The sequence below is a fragment of the Neoarius graeffei genome, chromosome 12 (genome assembly GCF_027579695.1).
Source record: "Neoarius graeffei isolate fNeoGra1 chromosome 12, fNeoGra1.pri, whole genome shotgun sequence".
NCBI lineage: Eukaryota > Metazoa > Chordata > Actinopteri > Siluriformes > Ariidae > Neoarius > Neoarius graeffei.
Window position 1 is genome coordinate 9,095,046 of NC_083580.1, and position 25,252 is coordinate 9,120,297.

General features: G+C 41.0%; 1 protein-coding gene across 13 annotated transcripts in view; it reads right to left on the minus strand.

Annotated features, from left to right (window-relative positions):
* Window positions 1-25,252, minus strand: part of cast (calpastatin) — a 145,090-nt gene that overhangs the window by 94,729 nt on the left and 25,109 nt on the right. For 5 of the 13 annotated variants that reach the window (XM_060935473.1, XM_060935471.1, XM_060935469.1 and 2 more), the window contains exon 1: window positions 16,524-16,714. The exons of 4 other annotated variants lie outside the window; for them this stretch is intronic. In XM_060935473.1, the coding sequence (XP_060791456.1) occupies window positions 16,524-16,628 (105 nt within the window). In that variant the 5' untranslated portion in view covers window positions 16,629-16,714. Of the gene's footprint in view, window positions 1-16,523; window positions 16,715-25,252 lie in introns of those variants that run through there. 4 more of the 13 variants (XM_060935478.1, XM_060935465.1, XM_060935464.1 and 1 more) reach the window with 3 other exon arrangements.

Below are 25,252 nucleotides of genomic sequence, written 5' to 3' on the forward strand. Positions count from 1 at the left end.
TAGACTCAGCCCTAGCAGAAGTTTCCAGTGAGGAGCGCTGATTGCGAGGTCCCGTACAATCAAAACTCTCAGATGAGTCAGGGAGGTGATTCCCTGCCAAGGCTGCATGCAGTGTGTTAGCATGAGCATTAGCCTATGGGAAATTAATAGTATATTGGATTAGCACTAGTCCCATATTTTGGAAAATCGAAAATGTTGTCTTGGGCCCCTCTGGGCTGTCACCAATCCATGTGCAAAGTATGGAGTTTGTGCATCCAGCTATGTCAATTTGCTTAGGTGAACAGACAGAGACAGACAGCCTTCCTTTTGTAGTATAGATAGATAGATAGATAGATAGATAGATAGATAGATAGATAGATAGATAGATAGATAGATAGATAGATAAGCATTAGCAATTAGCAGAGTACAGTCAGGTCTATAAGTATTTACACAGTGACACAATTTGTGTAATTTGGCCTCTGTAGACCACCATAATGGGGTTGAAATGAAGCAAGCAACATTTAATTGAGGTGTAGACGTTCAAGCTTTAATTTAAGGCATTTAACAAAAGATATCAGATTAACTGTTTAAGAATTACAGCCTTTTTTACATAGACAAGATGAACTTGTATGAGAATGATGGAAAGAGAAGAGTATGGAAAACATGGGCATGTATGGCTGCCAATGGAACAGGGTCCATCCATCCATCAATTATCCATAACCGCTTATCCTGTGGAGGGTCATGGGCAAGCTGGAGCCTATCCCAGCTGACTATGGGCGAGAGGTGGGGTACACCCTGGATAAGTTGCCAGATCATTGCATGGCTGACACATAGAGACAAACAACCATCCACACCTACGGTCAATTTAGAGTCACCAATTAGCCTAACCTGCATGTCTTTGGACTGTGGGGGAAACTGGAGCACCCAGAGGAAACCCACGCAGACACGGGGAGAACATGCAAACTCCACACAGAAGGGCCCCTGTCGGCCACTCGGCTCAAACTCAGAACCTTCTTGCTGTGAAGCGACAGTGCTAACCACTACAACACCGTGCAGCCCTGGAACAGGGTCACTAGTGTTTATTGATGATGTGACTGCTGCTATGTACCGGTATAGAGCTATACTTTCTGCTCAGATTCAGTCAATTGCTGCAAAACTAATGGGATGGTGCTTCACCGAACAGACTCAAAACATACCATGATAGCAACCCAAGAGCTTATTAAGGCAGAGAAATGGAATGTGCATAATTGGCCGAGTTAGTCGACCCAACTGAGCATGCATTTCACTCAGTGAAGACAAAACCGAAGGCAGAAAGATCCACAAACAAGCAGCAACTGAAGGCAAAGCCTCTCAAAGGAGGAAACTCAGCATTTGGTGATGTCCACGGGTTCCAGACTTCAGGCGGTCATTGACTGCAAAGGATCTTGCATCCAATTATTAGCTCATCTGGCCAACAAGTGATGAGCTTATGCCATCATGTGTTGTCCGTCATCCGGCCGGTGTCATCCGGCCGGTGTCATCCACATTTCATGAAAATCGCTTCTTCTCTCTCAATTCTTCACCGATTTTTATTCTTTTTGGCAGGAAGGTAGGTCTCCCTGGGGTGCATGTGGCTTCTACCCAAATTTGCATAATTGCAATTAATAATGAAGATATGGAGTAATTAATCAATCCCTAACGAGCAGTTTCCACACAAATCGCTTCTTCTCCTTCAGTTCTTCACCGAGTTTGATTCTTTCTGGCATGAAGGTTGGGGTATCTAGGGTGCATATGACTTCTACCCAGATTTTCTTAATTAAAATTATTAATGAAGTTATGAACTAATTAAGCCTTAATGAGCAGTTCAACAAAAATCGCTTCTTCTCGGTCAATTCCTCGCCATTTTGGATTCTTTCTGGCAAATAGGTAGGGTGTCTATAGCGTCTATATATAGCTTGTATATAGTGTATATAGCTTGCAACATTTATTGCGCAAGGTGGCCCACTTTAGATCGTTCCTTCCGGACTAGACAGGGCCGGAGTGAGCTACGCCACCACTGACTGTCTCGTTAAAAATGATGCTTCCATTACAGTATGTTAGTTTGTCCGATTACTTTTGAGCCTGTGAAAATGAAGGAACTATGTAGAAAATGGCTGTAATTCCTACTGCATAAAAATGCAATATTTTTGTATCTGACATACAGGGAAGATGAATACAAAACAGTACTAATTATAGTTGTAAATCCAAACTAGTGCAAAAGAGTCAGTGGGAAAGCTAAAAATGAATTTCATTGGTGAGTTCCATCTCGATTGTTGCCTTCCCAAAATGAAATGTACACACTTCCTAACCAGGACCTGCACCATAATACGTCGGCTTATTATTAGAGCCAACTGGAATGCATCCAAATGCCACAGACTCACCTCAGAGCCTTCCAAACTAACCTAATATGGAAGACACCAACACCATTATTAAGCTTTATGTGATAACTTATACAACTCAATGCATGATTATAGGCTATATTTCTATATATTTACAGAGTTTTAAAGCATTCAGAAATAGGATGATGACTTCAGCATGGATTTAATAGAAGTGAAAAGAAAATGCTTGCTTTCTTTTTTCTGGTGCACATCAGCTCTCGTCAGATATCAGACAAATGAGATATCAGTATGTAGGAAGTATGATTCCTTAGGCGCTGGGTTTGCGAATTCTTGGCGATGAAAAATTGGTAGCATCGCCACTAATCGTGCGATGCATGACAAATGTTCTCTGAGATTTGCAAGTTGTTTTTTGGTGTGTCTCTGCCTCGTGAGTGGCCAAAAACATCACGAAAAAATTTCAGTGCATGCATTGAAATTTGGTGGCGATGTTCTTGTTGGCAAACGAAGCAGCGAATACTCACAGATGGGTTTAGGAATACTTCCTGAAGCTTGGAGAAGCATATATATATATATATATATATATATATATATATATATATATATATATATATATATATATATATATATACACCGTATATGCTCGCTGGTTTTTGTGTGTTGAACATGATGGTGAACAGGTTGAGACCATCCTGTAAATCATCTTGCACATATGATGTACGTTTTGTGAATAAATGGTTTCTACCATTTAAGTGTTAACATAATTTTGACTAACCCTGTATATAAGGAAGAAGAAATATATGAAAGAGAAAGGTACACTGTATAAGAGAAAAACTGAAATAATCTCTGTAAAAATAATTATAGCAGTAAAAATGAGCCATTCAAAAAAAAAAATTATCAGAGACTGAACTGGAAAAGGAAAAAAATAAAAACAATAACAGTGAAGAGGAGCGCTCTAAAGATATCTAAAGAATGTGAGTAAAGTTGAGAAAATAAGAGGAGGTAATGAAAGGGGAAAAAAAGTCAGTAGATACTTTTCTTGGGGCAAATTTGATCAGATATCACGGTTTAACACATAAGCCAAATACACGCGATGGGAGTGGTAATTTGGCAGCCAGATGGCTTCACTCGTCTCTGCAGCAGGGAGTAGGTTATGAGCTCTCCAGATTTTATATAGAGCTCAGTGCAAGAATCTACTGCAACATTGTTCTCAGTGTGTAATGATGCTAAGCTTGAGGTTATTAGCTTTCGTACTTGTTAGTAATCTAAGGCTCGTAGCCACAGTGCAAACCTAAGAAGCAAATTCTGATTTTGGCTGATGAATTACATTTGGAATAAAGAGAGCAACAAAGATATACAACCCTGATTCCAAAAAAGTTGGGACAAAGTACAAATTGTAAATAAAAACGGAATGCAATGATGTGGAAGTTTCAAAATTCCATATTTTATACAGAATAAAACATAGATGACATATCAAATGTTTAAACTGAGAAAATGTATCATTTAAAGATAAAAATTAGGTGATTTTAAATTTCATGACAACAACACATCTAAAAAAAGTTGGGACAAGGCCATGTTTACCACTGTGAGACATCCCCTTTTCTCTTTACAACAGTCTGTAAACATCTGGGGACTGAGGAGACAAGTTGCTCAAGTTTAGGGATAGGAATGTTAACCCATTCTTGTCTAATGTAGGATTCTAGTTGCTCAACTGTCTTAGGTCTTTTTTGTCGTATCTTCCGTTTTATGATGCGCCAAATGTTTTCTATAGGTGAAAGATCTGGACTGCAGGCTGGCCAGTTCAGTACCCGGACCCTTCTTCTACGCAGCCATGATGCTGTAATTGATGCAGTATGTGGTTTGGCATTGTCATGTTGGAAAATGCAAGGTCTTCCCTGAAAGAGACGTCGTCTGGATGGGAGCATATGTTGCTCAAGAACCTGGATATACCTTTCAGCATTGATGGTGTCTTTCCAGATGTGTGAGCTGCCCATGCCACACGCACTAATGCAACCCCATACCATCAGAGATGCAGGCTTCTGAACTGAGCGCTGATAACAACTTGGGTCGTCCTTCTCCTCTTTAGTCCGAATGACATGGCGTCCCTGATTTCCATAAAGAACTTCAAATTTTGATTCGTCTGACCACAGAACAGTTTTCCACTTTGCCACAGTCCATTTTAAATGAGCCTTGGCCCAGAGAAGACGTCTGCGCTTCTGGATCATGTTTAGATACGGCTTCTTCTTTGAACTATAGAGTTTTAGCTGGCAACGGCGGATGGCACGGTGAATTGTGTTCACAGATAATGTTCTCTGGAAATATTCCTGAGCCCATTTTGTGATTTCCAATACAGAAGCATGCCTGTATGTGATGCAGTGCCGTCTAAGTGCCCGAAGATCACGGGCACCCAGTATGGTTTTCCGGCCATACTGGCTCCAGCTTGCCTGCAACCCTGTAGAACAGGATAAAGCAGCTAGAGATAATGAGATGAGATAAGATTTGCAGTACGGTATATGTAATCTGTTGCCTAACACCTAGCTGTTTGCACACATGCTTCCAGTACAGTATTGACAAAGTTATGGCAACTTCCTACAGAGGAATACTGTGATAAAGTGATTTGGTTTGCCTGATAACTGAGTGTGCTGATTTTGCAATTTTGCACATAAATACAGTGCCTTGCAAAAGTATCCATCCCCCTTGGTGTTTGTCCTGTTTTGTTTCATTACAAGCTGGAATTAAAATGGATTTTTGGAGGGTTAACACCATTTGATTAAAGGTGTGCATTGTTTTTTATTGTGACACAAACAATAATTAAGATGAAAAAACAGAAATCTGGAGTGTGGATAGATATTCACCCCCCCCCAACAAAAAAGTCAATACTTTATAGAGCCACTTTTTGCTATAATTACAGCTGCAAGACTCTTGGGGTATGTCTCTATTAGCTTAGCACATCTAGCCACTGGGATTTTTGCCCATTCCTCAAGGCAAAATTGCTCCAACTCCTTCAAGTTAGATGAGTTGCTTTGGTGTACAGCAATCTTCAAGTGATGCCACAGATTCTCAATTGGATTGAGGTCTGGGCTTTGACTAGGCCATTCCAAAACATTTAAATGTTTCCCTTTAAACCACTCCAGTGTGGCTTTAGCAATATGTTTAGGGTCATTGCCCTGCTGGAACGTGAACCTTCATCCCAGTCTCAAACCGCTGCCTGACTCAAGCAGGTTTTCCTCCAGAATTGCCCTGTATTTAGTGCCATCCATCTTTCCTTCAGCCCTGACCAGCTTTCCTGTCCCTGCAGATGAAAGACATCCCCACAGCATGATGCTGCCACCACCATGCTTCACTGTAGGGATGGTGTTCTCAGGGTGTTGGGTTTGCACCACACATGGCATTTCCCACGATAGCCAAAAAGTTCAATTTTTGTTTCATTTGACCAGAGAATCTTCTTCTGTGTGTTTGGGGAGTCTGCCACATGCTGTTGGGCAAACTCCAAATGTGATTTTTTTTAAGCAATGACTTTTTTCTGGCCACTCTTCCATAAAGCCCTGCTCTGTGGAGTGTACGGCTTAAAGTGGCCCTATGAACAGATCCTCCTATCTCCGCTGTGGATCTTTTCAGCTCCTTCAGTGTTATCTTTGGTGTCTTTGTTGCATCTCTGATTAATGCCCTCCTTGCTTGGTCTGTGAGTTTTGGTGGGCGGCCTTCTCTTGTCAGGTTTGTAGTGGTGCCATATTCTTTCCATTTTGCTATAATGGATTTAATGGTGCTCCCTGGGATATTCAAAGTTTGGGATATTTTTTATAACCCAACACTGATCTATACTTCTCCACAACGTTGTCTCTGACCTGTTTGGAGGCTCCTTGGTTCTCATGTTGCTTGCTTAGTAGTGTAGCAGAGTCAGGGTCCTTCCAGAACAGGTTGACTTATACAGACATCATGTGACACTTTGCACACAGGTGGATCTTAATCAAATAATTATGTGCCTTATGAAGTGAATTGGTTGGACCGGTTCTTATTTAAGGATTTCATATGAAAGGGGTGAATACTTATGCACACTCCAGATTTCTGTTTTTTCATCTTAATTAATGTTTGTGTCACAATAAAACAACAATGTGCACCTTTAAAGTGGTAGGCATGTTGTGTAAATCAAATGGTGCTAACCCTCCAAAAATCCAATTTAATTCCAATTTGTAATGCAACAAAACAGGACAAACACCAAGGGGGATGAATACTTTTGCAAAGCACTATATATATATATATATATATATATATATATATATATATATATATATATATATATATATCACGAGGGACCTGTTGTGAATTCTCATCTCTGTCCAGCAGCCAGTGGTGACACAGTGCGAGTCCACATTTCCAGCCAAACATACCACCATCAGAGGTCATATATTAACCCCATGTGCAATAAAATAAATGGCTCTGTGCATGTGAATGCAAACAGATATTTTCAGGCCCTGTAACTGGTCACAAATAGCACCTGCAGTTACTCGATTCTGAAGTATCCAATGTGACTGGACTGGAGCAGATAGATATATTTAACAGTTATTCCACGAAATCGAGTCGTACATGAGCTGATAGTCAATGAGGAGCGTAGCACCGAGTTGCCTATAATCCATGTCCGATGAGATTGAGTGGAATAACTGTTTTATTCTATCCACATTCACTGGATTTTGAGAAACAGAGCATTTTTATTTTTTGCAAACTCATCTCATCTCATCTCATTATCTGTAGCCGCTTTATCCTGTTCTACAGGGTCACAGACAAGCTGGAGCCTATCCCAGCTGACTACGGGCGAAAGGCGGGGTACACCCTGGACAAGTCGCCAGGTCATCACAGGGCTGACACATAGACACAGACAGCCATTCACACTCACATTCACACCTACGGTCAATTTAGAGCCACCAGTTAACCTAACCTGCATGTCTTTGGACTGTGGGGGAAACCGGAGCACCCGGAGGAAACCCACGCGGACACGGGGAGAACATGCAAACTCCGCACAGAAAGGCCTACTGGGCTCGAACCCAGAACCTTCTTGCTGTGAAGCGACAGCGCTAACCACTACACCACCGTGCCGCCATCGGTATACTTGGTATACAAAAGTATACTTAAGGAATACTTTAACTTCACTTAAATATGCTTAATAAAATGAACTTGAAGTATACTTCTTTTTGATAAGGGATAACCATTTAAATCAAAATCTTTTTAAAACAAGAAATATAATTTGAGTAGTAGAGTTAGACAGATCTTGAACATGTTTTGGACAAGTTCCCAAGCTAATTAAATCACTGGATGCGAACAGTTTATTCTCAGACAGAGCCAAGGAATGTGTTTGTTTTTGTTCAGTGCTTAGACATGAGCTAAGAGACACTGGGCTGAGAATCTGATAGCTTTGCTCAGGCGGAAACCGAGGCTAGAGAACACAAACAGATCAATAATATCAAACTATGATGAAACATTTGCTTTTTTTTTAAAGGCAAATCATATTGAACTTTGAGTTTCATATTCCGTTAATGTTACACTGTCAGAAAATAAAGCACATTATTGTACCTTTAGGGGTATAATGGCTTGTCACTGGGGCAGTACCTTCTCATTTCATCTCATTATCTGTAGCCGCTTTATCCTTCTACAGGGTTGTAGGCAAGCTGGAGCCTATCCCAGCTGACTACGGGTGAAAGGCGGGGTACACCCTGGACAAGTCGCCAGGTCATCACAGGGCTGACACATAGACACAGACAACCATTCACACTCACACCTACAGTCAATTTAGAGTCACCAGTTAACCTAACCTGCATGTCTTTGGACTGTGGGGGAAACCGGAGCACCCGGAGGAAACCCACGCGGACACGGGGAGAACATGCAAACTCCGCACAGAAAGGCCCTCGCCGGCCACGGGGCTCGAACCCGGACCTTCTTGCTGTGAGGCGACAGTGCTAACCACTACACCACCGTGCCGCCCTCCTCATCTCATCTCATTATCTCTAGCCGCTTTATCCTTCTACAGGGTCGCAGGCAAGCTGGAGCCTATCCCAGCTGACTACGGGCGAAAGGCAGGGTACACCCTGGACAAGTCGCCAGGTCATCACAGGGCTGACACATAGACACAGACAACCATTCACACTCACATTCACACCTACGGTCAATTTAGAGTCACCAGTTAACCTAACCTGCATGTCTTTGGACTGTGGGGGAAACCGGAGCACCCGGAGGAAACCCACGCGGACACGGGGAGAACATGCAAACTCCGCACAGAAAGGCCCTCGCCGGCCACGGGGCTCGAACCCGGACCTTCTTGCTGTGAGGCGACAGTGCTAACCACTACACCACCGTGCCGCCCGCAGTACCTTCTATGGTACTTATTTATATCCTGCTTGGGAACATTGATGTACCTTTTTGGCCCACATGGTTACCTTGAGGTCCAATAATGAGCCATAGGGGGTACATTAGTGTAGATTGTACCTTGGGGGATGGAAATGGACTCCTACCGTACCCTTATTTCTGATAGTGTAGTTTGTCTGTTTGTGCAAATCAGTAGTGCAGTGTTTTTTGAGCACAAGCAAGTAAATGTCAGTGTTCAGTAGTATTCAGAGTTCAACAAACTCATGTGGCAACATGTTATATGAACGCAAATTTTTGTGACTCAGTCAGTCTTTCATCTTCAGCAAGTGCTTTATCCTGCTCAGGGTCAGGGCAGATCTGAAACAAATCCCTGGAACAATGGGTGCGAGATAGAAATACACCTTGGATGGAATGTCAGTTTATCACAGAGCACTTTTCACATATAAACACCTAGGGGTAATTTAAAGTACCCAGTTCACCAGGATGGTTTTTGGACAGTGGCTGGAACCTGGAAAAAATGAGAACATGCAAAATTCCATACAGGAAGTAACCCAAGCTCAGGATCGAATCACAGACCTTAGAGAACAGTGCTGGCAAATTTGTACAACCCCAGTTCCAAAAAAAGTCGGGACGCTGTGTAAATAAAAACAGAATGCGATAATTCGCAAATCATGGAAACCCTATGGGAGCAGTTGGGAGCCTTGCTCAAGGGCACTTCACTTCAAGTGTCATTCCTGCTGGTCAAGGGACTCAAACTGGTGACCTTTTGGTCCCAAAGCCACTTCTCTAACCTTTAAGCCATGGCTTCCCCAGTTCTCTTTCAAAATGACAGCAATTGGTCTCCTCAGTTTCCAAACATTTACAGAGCGTTCTTAAAAGTACAGGTGATGCAACACAGTGGTAAACATATACCCAGCCACTGGGGTTGCACAAGCCAGTGCATACTTGGTGCCAGTCCCAAGAATAAATAGACTGGGGAGGGTTGCATCAGGAAGGGCATCTGATGTAAAACCTACACTAAATCAAAATATGCGGTTTATGATGATCTGCTGTGGCAACCCCTAACGGGAGCAACCAGAAGAAGAAGATAATAATAAGAAAATACAAAATAATGTACATTTTTGTCCGTGACTAACATGCTAATAAAAGCTACTCAGGAGCTTTTTTTAACAGTTATAACATGGTCATGTGAACATATCACATATAATGCATGTTGGTCATTGCAATCCGGAAGGATCGGGCTAACGGTCACTTCACAAGTGCAGATAAATCCTGTCTTGGTAATAGGAATCTCTCAGGCTGTCCATGAAAGAACATGCTCACATGACCAGTGTGCTCTCTATATACTTTATCTATATGCATTGCATACAACCTCGAGTGTTCAAACAGTGCAACTGCATTACATCTCATCTCATCTCATCTCATTATCTCTAGCCGCTTTATCCTTCTACAGGGTCGCAGGCAAGCTGGAGCCTATCCCAGCTGACTATGGGCGAAAGGCGGGGTACACCCTGGACAAATCGCCAGGTCATCACAGGGCCGACACATAGACACAGACAACCATTCACACTCACATTCACACCTACGGTCAATTTAGAGTCACCAGTTAACCTAACCTGCATGTCTTTGGACTGTGGGGGAAACTGGAGCACCCGGAGGAAACCCACGCGGACACGGGGAGAACATGCAAACTCCACACAGAAAGGCCCTCGCCGACCCCGGGGCTCGAACCCAGGACCTTCTTGCTGTGAGGCGACAGCGCTAACCACTACACCACCGTGCCGCCCACTGCATTACATGCATAATTAAATGTATTTGTGATATCGCATGTCCATGACGCTAACACAGCTCTGCGAAAACACACACACAAAAAAAACCCCACATCTAAACTGGGAAAGAGCTGTTGTGTGATTGGCTGTACAATAGATTTAACAAGAAATCAGAGCTCTCTTTTTACAGACTGCTGAAAGCTAAAGAAAAGGGAAGTAGTAGAAATGTTCCTAATTCACTGAGTGGTACCTCTTGTTTCACAGAAATGTGCCATCAGTAAAATATTTTTGTAAATTACAGAACAACATGACATGCATTTGTCAGTCTATAATTATATTTACTGCTGTGGAACGTTTATAAATCAAAGTTAGTTCCTGTTATCACTTATATTATAACAGCTATAAACAGTCGTTCCTTATTAGCCTGTAGGCATGTAGTGTTATATCGTGCGATGATAATTTATGATGATTTGAATCGATGAGGGCGGCACAGTGGTGAAGTGGTTAGCACTGTCGCCTCACAGCAAGAAGGTCCGGGTTCGAGCCCCGTGGCCGGTGAGGGCCTTTCTGTGCGGAGTTTGCATGTTCTCCCCGTGTCCGCGTGGGTTTCCTCCGGGTGCTCCGGTTTCCCCCACAGTCCAAAGACATGCAGGTTAGGTTAACTGGTGACTCTAAATTGAACGTAGGTGTGAATGTGAGTGTGAATGGTTGTCTGTGTCTATGTGTCAGCCCTGTGATGACCTGGCGACTTGTCCAGGGTGTACCCCGCCTTTCTCCCGTAGTCAGCTGGGATAGGCTCCAGCTTGCCTGCGACCCTGTAGAACAGGATAAAGTGGCTAGAGATAATGAGATGAGATGAGATGAGATGAATCGATGAGATAAAAAAATGATCCACGGTTATTATCAGGCTGCATAATTAGGTAAAAATTAGTTGTTTCTAGCTGTAATTACATTGTTTAGATAGCAGAGGGGGCAAAAACAGGCTACAATCCTTAACTTGCAAGTGACATCAAGGCAAAATACGTAGAAACCTGGATGTCGGCCATGTTGGTGGATATACAAATGCGGGGTCAAGCGACATTCCAGACAAAACATAATCATGCGTGTGCAACTCTCTTTGTTTTTCCACTGCTTTAAGCATTCTTTTAGCTCTGCCATATCTTTGTGCTGTATACAGTTGTGGTCACGACAGTACTCGTGACTGGGGCGCGTTCCGATTTTTTAGAATTCTGTCTGTGATTCGGAAAGAGGGCGAGGAAACTCTGAGGCTTAGTACAGTGAGGAGAGGAGACGAGCACGGCTGAACAACATCGGCAGGGCTGATCTAACAGAGGCTAAAACCAAAACAGCTTGTGTTTGCAGTAATCATTTTATCTCGGTGAGATTCAAAAGCTTTCTCAATAATATCATGGAAGAATTTTATTTCGTGTTGCTCGAATTTTGCTATAAAATGAGCATTCTTTCTTGTCGTGGTTCACTCTGTCGTTGTTATAATTTTAACACATGTAGTACCATTTCGCTTCTAGAAGTGCCAGCAAAATTATATGATAGAAGCAATCCAGACTGGGCACCCACACAGAAAACGGGCTATGTTTCATCCAAGGTCGGACTTGATTCTTCGGCAGCCGAATCAGATAGAATGTGATATCTGGGTACTCGATGATCGATAGAAGTGTCTTATCTTCAGAAAAGTGTGACTTTTTTAAATAATATGGGTTAAAATCCACACATAGCTATCTTCTCTTTGTCAAACCTTTGCTCAACCGTTCAAACCGTCGTAATACTGAGAAAATTCAGCATTGTTTACAGACACGCTCTCAGCGGCTGCCATCCTAGTTGCTTTGTATATCCACCATCATGGCAGACGCTCATGACGTAGCACATTTTGATCACGTGGTTGCAAGTCATCTATAGAGGGATTGTGCGTGACTTCACCATAGGCGGAAGTAACACAGCTCTAATGCCATGAAAACACAAAATACAGATCTAAACTGGGAAAGAGTTGTTGTGCGATTGACTGTACAAACAGATTTAAGAAGAAATCAGAGCTCTCTTTTTTCCAGACTGCTGATATCTAAAGAAAAGAGAAGCAGATGAAGGGAGTACAAATGTTCATAAATGTTTATTAAGAAAACAGGTATTTGCGATTAACTTTTTCATTTTTATTAAAAGGAACAGTTTAGTTAATAGGCTATTATATTTTACTCCAACCTTTACAAAGGTGGGTAAATAATTATTGTTGGTTATGAAACAAAATGTTTAAATAAAATTTAACAAAAGGAATATTTAAGTTGATGAAGTATAGGAAAACACATTTTTGGTAATAAAATGTATTTTATTTATTTATTTATTTATTTATTTTAAATACATCATGGGAAAATCAAATCGTGAACCCAATATTGTGAATTTAATCGAATCATGAATTGGGTGAAACATTCCATTCCTAATATAATTCATATTATTCTATCCACAGTCACTGGATATGAGCAATCGTGCACTCTGATTGGCTATTCTACTACTAGGATATCATATCAGCTCATATACCATGAGTAGAGAAAAACAAAATGGCAGAGCATGTTGCTGAACCAACTGAGGATGAAATAAAAACTCTACTCGAAAACAAAACCCTCAAAATTATCAAGTATTAAAAAAAACAGAAAAAGCTAAAATAATATAGTCCTCCACACACACACCATATCTCCTGTTCCACACTCTAGCCCAGTCAGTGGCAGTAATGCACCTTTAAGTTAGTTTGCCAACCGACAAAAAAAAAAAACAAAAGAAGAAAAAGAAGAAGACCCCCAAAAATACAAAAAAGCAACAAAATATGGAATAAAAGTATGTCATGGTAAGAGCGTATCTTTTTTTCATTTTTCAAGAATTATTATTATTATTATAGCATTTTTCACAAATTGCTCCTGTCATTTTGCCGGTTTGTTTACATTCTAAGTGGAAATGATTTTGTCGGATGTTTCGTGTAAAATTTTTATTTATCGAATTTGCAAAAAATAAAACTAAAAATGCTCTGTTTCTCAAAATCCAGTGACTGTGGACAGAATAAAACAGTTATTCCACTCAGTCTCGTCGTGCATGGCTTAGAGCCGACTCGGTGCTACGCGCCTTGTCGGCTATCAGCTCATGTACGACTCAATTTCGTGGAATAACTCATCTCATCTCATTATCTGTAGCCGCTTTATCCTTCTACAGGGTCGCAGGCAAGCTGGAGCCTATCCCAGCTGACTATGGGCAAAAGGCGGGGTACACCCTGGACAAGTCGCCAGGTCATCACAGGGCTGACACATAGACACAGACAACCATTCACACTCACATTCCCACCTACGGTCAATTTAGAGTCACCAGTTAACCTAACCTGCATGTCTTTGGACTGTGGGGGAAACCGGAGCACCCGGAGGAAACCCACGCGGACACGGGGAGAACATGCAAACTCCACACAGAAAAGCCCTCGCCGGCCACGGGGCTCGAACCCGGACCTTCTTGCTGTGAGGCGACAGCACTAACCACTACACCATCGTGCCGCCCTCATGGAAAAACTATTAAACATAATTTGAGGTTGTTTGGGGACCCCCTGCTCTACCAGTTACACAGATGATATAATCAGGAACCAAACTCCAAACACATCCCCTGATCTAGTCTTTAATCATATTACTGGACATTCAGGTTGTTGTAAGGATCTCAAGGTCTGTTACCTGCTTTAATAACCTTCCCTTATGCTCATGTCGAAATGACCATCCCAGAAATGATGCGTGTGTTCAGTGTTCACTGTATTATTTAAACTCTCTCAAGCAGTGTTAACTTCTAGGTGGGGCTAATCACTGTCACTTCATTTGAGCTGGTGTTTTTGAGATTAGAAGAATAGCAGAGAGCAAGTCACATCAACTCTGTTCATGCAGGAGACAAAGGTCATGGCGCCCAGCCCTGCTTCTGATTCACACCTAAATTCACAGGGCTGGTGCAAATATAACACTGCCTGTTGGGTTGTTTTGTTGACAGCAGTGCCTGATAATAGATTTCAGAGTGCATTGTGGTGTTCAGGTTCAGGATTGTGAGCACACCTCAACACACACATACTAAAGAGTCGCAGGCTGGAGAAGCAAAACTGAGGAAAAAATCAATAAAGAGATCGAACATGCGTCATATTCTGCGTGTCCGAGGAGTTACAGGTCCAGCAAGCCTCTTGGTGATAAGGGACTCGAACATAACCATGTGTGTGCAGCTGTAGATCAGTTTAAAAAAAATTAATAACTAAAACCATTTTCAAAACATTTTCATAACCTGGCATAAAATAAAATAATAAAATCAGATCAAAGGCTATCACTAAACCTAAGCCCCAGAATATTGCTTCTGAAAATGAAGTAAAATACAAAGCAGATGTGTATTCATTTCCGTTTTCATTTTTCCCTGCAACACATACAGTACGTGACTTGAAACAAAACATTCAATAAATATGTCACGTGATTAAAAGTGTCACATGTATTGCTGTACTTATTTACTAACGGATTTGTTTATTAATTTATTAATTTCATTTTTTTTCTATTCTGAATTTTTTTTTTAATGTTTAAGATGTTCGAAATTGTAATGAGGACTGAAATTAGGCCTTTAATTAATTTAAAATAATGATTAATTTTGCACTTTATTATTACTTGCCTTTTTAATCTTTCTTTTTTTCACTGAGACAAAATGCCTCGATCTATTAATATTCATGAGCAAATTGCAAATGCCCTCCATATCCCACCATCCCAACATCACTTAACTCCCCTATTACTTTATTAAATAGTTGACGACTCTGAAACAAAAAAAAACAAAAAACAAAAAATATTTTTCAGAGTCGTCAACTATTTAATAAAGTAATGGGGAGATGAGTGATGTTGGGGTGGTGGGATATGGAGGGCATTTGCAATTTGCTCATGAATATTAATAGATCGAGGCATTTTTAATTAATAAAGAATATGGAAATTAAACATCTATGTTACTTGAGATATATATATATAACTTTCTTTTTAAAAAAAGCCTCATGGACATTGCTTTTATTATTATTTTTTTATTAATGTCTTTATTAATTTACATTTTTTTAAAAACACTTTTGTGTTAGAACTGTTATACAGGTTATAAATATGACACTGTGGCACTTTATTTTTCTTTTAATGACTGACGGTAAACAGTGGAATTAAATTATTTAATATGTATTTCTTTGTTATATTAATATTTATTTATATTTTTATTCATTCATATTATTTATTAATATTTTTGCTCTAAAATGGTGTCAGACACCAAAAGAGTCATGCCTTGTCTTTGTCGCACAATAAAAATATATACCGTATAAAAAGATTAGAATTTAAAAAAAAATACACATAACTACACCAGAGCTAAGTAAAAGTAAAACAATGAAATCAAATAGAAATAGATGTAAAAAATAATATAAAATAAGGATAGAACATATTAAAGAGAAGCACTGCAAGGCAGAAATCATATTCAGATTAAGATCCCATTACAAGTCCAAAAAAAAAAAAATCACAGCACTTCCAAATAGACAAGAAGGTTATTGTTCGAATCCCATAAACCAAAACCACTCTCACTTTTTTTCCTCCATACACCACTTTTTCACATTTCTGGAAGCATTAAGAATGTAAACTCAGCAGAATGCCACCTTTCTGTAAACAAGCCCGGCACATAAATTACAGGAGTTAAATCCTTGCGGTTTGACATGACACTGCACAAGTCTTTATGCACAAATCTGGAAAAATTTCCCAGCGCTCTTGTCACATTCCATTACTCCTCCTCGTCAGGACTTGGCTCAGATCCAGAACTCTCTCCCTTTCACCCTGCCCTTTTTTATCTTGTGTAAAAGCATAACAAGGAATGAAACAATGCCAAGATTAATACATATAAGAAAAGTCTGCTTTTCACTTCAACCAACCAAACACAAAGACACACACACACACACACACACGTGCGCTGTATACTGCACTTCCCAGAGATCTCGCACATACACACACACACCTACACACCCACACACATGCCCACCATGCACTGCCCTCCTTACTCAGACCTCATAAACATTATATCCAGTAAGAGTGACCTGTTGCTCCACGGTAATATCTTCCAGGGGTGAAGAATCACTCGTGCCTCGTAACCAGCTGAAGAACTGCCCCATGTTTGCTGTCTCAGGAAGTGTGTGTGTTGTGTGGCTGTGTCTGACTCAGTGTGTCCGTGCAAACTTTTCTTGCTGTCAGAGAGACAACACGTCCCAGGCGCTGGGAGAAAAGAAAAGAAGGAGGAGGGGAAAGGGAAAGAGGAGGGCTCCGAGCGAGCAGGAGGCAGGGCCATGCCACTGAAATAGCACACATACAGGTGGGGGGGGGGTGAATATGTCATGGGCCAAATTAGGAGCCGTACTCAAGAACCAGAACAAGAATCATAACTTTGATGTTTTGAATAAATCTTGACTTATCTGATATGGCAGAAAGACAAACAGACAGAGAGAATTAAACTATTTTGGAGATTTTCATTATTATTGAGAACGGTTTGATAAGGGTGCATGTCTCTGGTCAAAGTGAGACAAAGTTAGCAAGAGAAATAACATTTTATGGTTGTTTCTGAGGGCGGCATGGTGGTGTAGTGGTTAGCGCTGTCGCCTCACAGCAAGAAGGTCTGGGTTCGAGCCCCGTGGCCGGCGAGGGCCTTTCTGTGTGGAGTTTGCATGTTCTCCCCGTGTCCGCGTGGGTTTCTTCCGGGTGCTCCGGTTTCCTCCACAGTCCAAAGACATGCAGGTTAGGTTAACTGGTGACTCTAAATTGACCGTAGGTGTGAATGTGAGTGTGAATGGTTGTCTGTGTCTATGTGTCAGCCCTGTGATGACCTGGCGACTTGTCCAGGGTGTACCCCGCCTTTCGCCCGTAGTCAGCTGGGATAGGCTCCAGCTTGCCTGCGACCCTGTAGAACAGGATAAAGCGGCTAGAGATAATGAGATGAGATGAGGTTGTTTATGACACAGTTCAGTGAGGAAGAATCCCAAGCTGCACAAAATGTCCTCTCAGAGCTGAACGGTGAGAAGAAAACATTCCTGTGTGAACCGGAGTGTGAATGTTTCACTTCCATTCCTCTCCTCTGACAAGACGAGGTTATTTTCTCAAACACTACCAGAGACACACAACAAAAGTGCATGCGCTTGAAACACGCTTCATAAAGCTGTCGTAAACCTCTCATAAAAACCCATCCGTCACTTATATACACTTATATTGGGATCAAGGTCCAAGTGTATTATGCAATTTATCTGTGTAAATATTGTTTTGGGTGGAGGAACATTTAGCTGCACAGCATGAACAATCATTTATGCTGCTTAACCGTGGGACTTCACTCGACTGTGACCGAACATTCCACTAAATTAGTATCAATACTGATTATACCACAGTGCTGCTGAATCCTGATTGGTCAGAAGTTCAGACACAATTTCCAGCTGCAAGGTTTATATCAGTGCGCTTGTTGTAATACTTTATCATTTCTATATTTAATAACAGCTAATTCACTGATACCCCTTTTCCACCAAATCAGTTCCAGGGCTGGTTCACAACTCGTTCAACTTGCGAGCCAGTTGAGAACCAGTTTGCTTTTCCATAGCTCACGGTGCTAAGGGAAGACACGTCATTACGTCACTGTATACGTCAGTTACGTCATTGTATACGTCAGTTACGTCGCTACGTTTGCATAAACCTTGGCGCGAATATCGAAGCAAAAACAACACGGAAGAAGCAGCAGCAGCAACAACAACAATAATAATAATGGATGACTTCGCGTTTGTACAGCTGCTGCTTCTCGTCGCTTAAAAATGGCGATCTTTTGCGGTCTTGTTATTGTTGTTGGTCTTAACAACTCCGCCCCCCGCTGCCGTAAGCGGTTCTTTCCTCTGGCCCAGCAGAGAGTTGGTGCTAGCCTGGAACTGTTTTTTCTGGCCCCAGAGCCAGTTCTTTGTCAGTGGAAACAGAAAACCCGGTTCCAAACTAAGCACTGGCCCTGAACCAGCCCTGGAACTGCTTTGGTGGAAAAGGGGCATGAGTGGTACAGCTCAACCCACAGTAATGTACCAACAGTTAAACGTTTAAATAAATTACAGAATAGCATGACATGCATTTGCTATTTTTATTTAAATAGATATTTCAATATTTAAATCTATAATTATATTTACTATTGGGGAACATCTGTAAATCAAGGTAGTTCCTGTTATCGCTTATGTTATAACAGCTATTTAACAGTTATTCCACGAAATCGAGTCGTACATGAGCTGATAGCTGATGAGGCGCGTAGCACCGAGACAAGATTGAGTGGAATAACTGTTTTATTCTATCCACATTCACTGGATTTTGAGAAACAGAGCATTTTAATTTTTTTATTTTTTGCAAATTCGATAAATAAAAACTTTATACAAAACATCCGACAAAATCATTTCCGCTTTGAATGTAAACAAACCGACGAAACGACAGGAGCAATTTGTGAAAAAAATGCGATAATGATAATAATTCTTGAAGAAAAAAACCCATTCTCGCCATGAAATACTCTTATTCCAGACCTGGGCATTTTACGGCCCGCGGGCCGCATCCGGCCCTTTAGTTCATTCTGACCGGCCCGCGTAAGGTTAATTAGAAATTACAAAATAAACGTATTTTCTAATTTTACCTCATGCAATGACTGAATGTGCATTGCTTTTATTTTGAATTTGTGTTCAACAAAAACGCAATGCGCGCGACATGAACATGACATGAAATCCCACGAAACCTAATCCCGCGATAACTACTTCCGTAATTTGTCCAGACCAACCACAAACTTGTACGTCATCCTTCAAACGGTCCAGCCAATCACATAGCGTGACGTCACCAGCAAGCGCCAGAGCCCGAGCCGATCTGTAGATCTGATACCTACACCGAATCGACACGGCATCATTATTATAATATGATGTATCTTGTTTGATATTTGGAGTAGAAAGACAATATTGTGATGTCTTTATTGTGTTTTGGGGTGAATGTGACTGAAAAAAAATGGTACAAGCGTTCACGTTTTGTTAACCATTGTTTTGGGAAATTTGATTGAATAAATGACATTTTTTGTAAGGCAACCTCGTTTTTTCCATACTCTTACCAGTCTTAGCAGCTTGTAAAAACAATGTTATTTACTGCTTTATATAAAGAAATACAATTAATATTACGCAGAATTTAGTTCAGCCTTTTGGTCCGGCCCTCCACAAAATTTTCTGTTTCTCATGTGGCCCCATGGAAAAAATAATTGCCCACCCCTGTCTTATTCCATATTTTGTTGCTTTTTTTTTTTATTTTGGGGGGGGTTTGTTTTTGAGAAGAGTTTTTATTTTGTCCTCAGTTGATTCAGAAACATTTAAAGATTCCAAAGATTCAAAGATTTTTTTATTGTCAATTCACTATATATCCAAGACACATAGGAGAATCGAAATGCCGTTTCTCTCTCACCTTACTTGTAGAAACAGATAAAGATTACAAAAACAACCATGCTCTGCCATTTTGTTTTTCTCTACTCATGGTATATGAGTTGATAGCCTAGTAGTACAGTAGCCAATCAGAGTGTGCGATTGCTCATATCCAGCAAATATGGATAGAATAAAAACAGTTGTTCCTTACTAGAGTCCAGGGAAGTCATGATATATTGGGTGATGATAACTCATGATACAAATATATGACGGTTTGAATTGATAAAATAAAAAAAGAATGGTGATTATTATCAAACTGTGTAATTGCTTAGTTTTTCCTAGCTGTAATTCCATTGTTTTGACAGCAGAGGGCGCAATAACAGGCTACAATAGAGGGCTTGCATGTAGCTTCACCCTAGGCGGAAGTAACACTGCTCTAATGCTGCAAAAACACACAAAATACAGATCGAAAATGGGAAAGAGCTGTTGTGCAATTGACTGTACGAGTAGATTTAACAAGAAATCACAGCTCTCTTTATACAGACTAAAGAAAAGAGAAGCAAATTGAGGTAGTAGAAGGTAGTAGGCTGATTTGTTTTGAAGTTTTAATAGTTAATAGGCTATTATATTTCACTCCAACTTTTACAAATACAGGTAAATAATTATTGTTGAATTATCACATTAGGAATTTGGTGAATGTCTACTAGCCTCTCCATTTTCTTTCTTTTAAGAACAAAAACCTGTAGGTTGTCATGTTACTAAGAAGCCAAACCATGCAAATTTCTCAAATATATGAACATCATCTGTTTATTATTACTAGGAGTTAATTATGTGGTACATGTGCCATAGATGCCCCTGTGAATTAGCTGTTACTACAGGAAATAAAATGTTTTAAAAGGAACGTGTTTATAGCCATGTTTCCATTAATCTGCACGATAGGAAATTGCGAATTTAAAAAAACTGAGTCATGGAAACATTACAAAAAAATTACAAAAAAATTACAAAAAAAAATTACAAAAAAAAAACCTTCAAATATCACAAAAAAGTTTATGCCTGCATGAGGTGTTCTTTTTTCCCCAAACAATTCAATAAAGTAATATTTTGCAAAATTGAAATTGAAACCCATTTTTAACATTTAAGTCACATGATGGAAACGTGACCTTTCTGAAAAAAAAAGAGCGCTCTTTAAGACCTATTTAAGAGCTAGAGGAGAAAACCCAGCTTTACTCGCATAACATCACTCAATGGAAACACAAACCATTCACAATAAACCTCCTCGGACTCAAGATCACGTGGTCTGACATGGGTAACCACAAATCCAAAATGGCGGTGGCTAATAGCTGTACTAGTGCGACCGGTGATACAATTTAGCAAAAAAACTCAATAAAATGACGTGTCCATGCAAATCATCTTTCAAAGTGTGCTAAACGAAGGTTTCAATGCTACAGCACACGCAACTACCAAACAATACGAATATGATTGTAAATTTAATAATTTCTTACCTCCTGAAGTCTTTTATCGCTCGGAAAAGAATGAAATGATAGACTACTACGGTATCAGTTGAATTGTTATTGCAGCCATAATTTGCACAATAACGTACGATTTTGAGCTCAGACTTTGTAGTTCATGAATACAGATAATCCATACAAACACATGAGACATGTAGGTGTTTGTTTACCCGTTTCAAACCACGTGATCACAGCACTCCAATGGAGCCGAGGAGGTCTTTTTTTGTCGAAATTTTTAAATATCGCTTCTATTTTGCGCAAAACTGCAATGGCTCAAACCTAGCTACTATCAGAGCTGTTAAAGAAAATGAATCATCTGATGACCAATCAGAATCAAGAATTCAATGATGCCGTGGTATAAGAAGCCCATATCAAATCGAAGAACTCCCAGGACCCACATGCCTCAGTCTTGTAACTTCCTATCCTGTTAATTTCACTCTTAAGGCCTGGTCCTACAATGCCGATAACTATAACTACAACTATAATAATAACTATAAATAAACGGGTCCCCTGGAGTTTATGTGGTTGGTGCTCACACCAGACCAATAACGATCCCTACAGCCCAGGCCTGGGTTTATCCGTATCAGTGAGATTGCTTCCGGAGGGATTTTTTTTTTCCAGGCATGGAAAACATCTGCCCAATCAGGTAATTGTTCACATGTGAGATTATCTGAGCACGTGCTATTTTTCCTCGGGCATCTTTGTACATCTTTGTTGCATCATGAAGTCATGGAATACAGATTCACAGAAAATAAAAAATATAATACAAAGCACAGGGCTTTTATTCACGGATATGAGATTTTTTTACGTGAAATCTCATCTCATCTCATTATCTCTAACCGCTTTATCCTGTTCTACAGGGTCGCAGGCAGGCTGGAGCCTATCCCAGCTGACTACGGGCGAAAGGCGGGGTACACCCTGGGCAAGTCGCCAGGTCATCACAGGGCTGACACATAGACACAGACAACCATTCACACTCACATTCACACCTACGCTCAATTTAGAGTCACCAGTTAACCTAACCTGCATGTCTTTGGACTGTGGGGGAAACCGGAGCACCCCGAGGAAACCCACGCGGACACGGGGAGAACATGCAAACTCCGCACAGAAAGGCCCTCGCCGGCCACGGGGCTCGAACCCGGACCTTCTTGCTGTGAGGCGACAGCGCTAACCACTACACCACCATGCCGCCCTACGTGAATTTACATTCTGTTAAAAATATATTGTATTTTGTAGAAAATTAATATTATGATCAAGCTAAAATAAAATTTCAAAATAATAAAAACCCTACTCCATCTTGACTGGCTGACTCAAAGCCAGTGGCAGAAGAGCCATGCACAGCACATGAGCATTTCTTTAAAATTATTATTATTATCTCATCTCATTCTCTCTAGCCACTTTATCCTGTTCTACAGGGTCGCAGGCAAGCTGGAGCCTATCCCAGCTGACTACGGGCGAAAGGCAGGGTACACCCTGGACAAGTCGCCAGGTCATCACAGGGCTGACACATAGACACAGACAACCATTCACACTCACATTCACACCTACGCTCAATTTAGAGTCACCAGTTAACCTAACCTGCATGTCTCTGGACTGCGGGGGAAACCGGAGCACCCGGAGGAAACCCACACGGACACGGGGAGAACATGCAAACTCCACACAGAAAGGCCCTCGCCGGCCACGGGGCTCGAACCCGGACCTTCTTGCTGTGAGGCAACAGAGCTAACCACTACACCACCGTGCCGCCCACTTGAAACATCAATAGTAAATTAATAAAGGAAACATATAAATGCAGGTAAGATATTTGAATTATGAACTTCAGCAGTCCAAACATTTAATTCTTTTAGACGTCTTCATTTTTTATCCATGATGTATGAAATCTGTAACGTCCATGACCGATCTGTAAATTATCACCATCCGTGATGCGTCCGTATTAAAATGCGTAACCACTCTGTATTTTGTATCCTTTTTTATTATAATTCCATAATCTGTGACCCGTGACCTATCCATATTATATCAACCACCAGAGTGTGTACATGGGTCGTTTTGAAGTCCAAGCTGTACAGTATGACCCGGAATAATGTGCTACTACTTAGAAAAAACTTCCATGACTATTCCTAAGTTGCATGTGTTTATTTCCCTGAGTTTAGGCAGAGGGATAGTCATAGTTAGAGTTATAGGTATAGTTATAGCTGTGGGACCAGACCCTTACGAACAATTCATAGGTTACTTTTAACTCCAGCGAAGGCATTTGTTAATCTCGCACTGAAGATAAGATTTAAAGGAATGAGGTTTAACTTCTCTATGTTTTCATTTACATGCCTAAGAAACCAGTATTCCTGAAACAAAGACTGTCCCACACCCAAACCCTGCATACCTGCCAAACATAACACAAATTGGGAATGAAGTAGATGTTACTGGTAGACACACCTAAATGGAGCACAATAGGCCTGTTAAACCTGCTGGAACATCTTAAGAACAAACGAAAAATTTTCCTTGCCATCCAAGTATAATGTGCTTTCATGATGTTGTTTATGGTTTTATTTATTCAATAATTCGTATTGTCTACATGGGTGTGCATGTGTGTACACACAAGCATATTTGCAGTGTGTCTGTAAACATCTCATCTCATCTCATTATCTGTAACCGCTTTATCCTTCTACAGGGTCGCAGGCAAGCTGGAGCCTATCCCAGCTGACTACGGGCGAAAGGCGGGGTACACCCTGGACAAGTCGCCAGGTCATCACAGGGCCGACACATAGACACAGACAACCATTCACACTCACATTCACACCTACAGTCAATTTAGAATCACCAGTTAACCTAACCTGCATGTCTTTGGACTGTGGGGGAAACCGGAGCACCCGGAGGAAACCCACGCGGACACGGGGAGAACATGCAAACTCCACACAGAAAGGCCCTCGCCGGCCCCGGGGCTCGAACCCAGGACCTTCTTGCTGTGAGGCGACAGCGCTAACCACTACACCACCGTGCCGCCGTCTGTAAACATGTGTAAGAGTATATACACCAGTGCATATGTGGTAATGCCATGACAAGACCTTGACTTGTTCTGTGCCCTGTGTGTATGTGAGTGTCACTGAAAGGGGAGCTACTGCATGTAAAGGGTATTTATAGTCGTACACAGGATATGAGGACAGTCACGGGACATGGCTGTACCATAAGTGTGTACAAGCAAAGGATCAGAAAAGATGAGCTACAATAACAATGTGATGATCAGAGACTAAAGGTTAAAGTTCACACTGAAAATGTTTTTAATCAGTTTTTCAATTCAGTTGCTTGAACAGGAAGTCGTTTAGGATTTAACGGACTTGCCAGCTTGGTTTGTCAGATATCTTCCTTGAATTTGAGAAGCGTGAAGCTTAGAAAAGAGTGTAAAATACTGTATTGCGGTAATGAATGGATACGCCATGAAAAGGTGTACATTTTTTTTCGTAAGCCAACGTACTTGGAATGTGCCACTATCTAGTATGTCAATCTTTTTAGTACCTGTATCTAAGTTCGGGTGTGGTCTAAACGCTGTTCTCCCCTAGAATGCCACCTGCTAGTATGGTCATGGTCATTTTGTTTTTTACTAAGCATGAAGGATTGAACACTGTACACTTGTGTTTAGGGATGGCGAAAACTAAAAAAAATCTTGACCGACCACCGAGCCTCATTAGCCGGTCAAAGTCGGTTAACCTATGAGTTTAAAATTCTAGAATTGGAATTATTAGAACCTATTCTAAATCTAACCGCGAGCATCCGCACATTCAGTCCCAGTCGCTGCCCTCCACTCACATTACCTTTTCTACAGCGCGAAACATTTAGTCAAATGCGGCA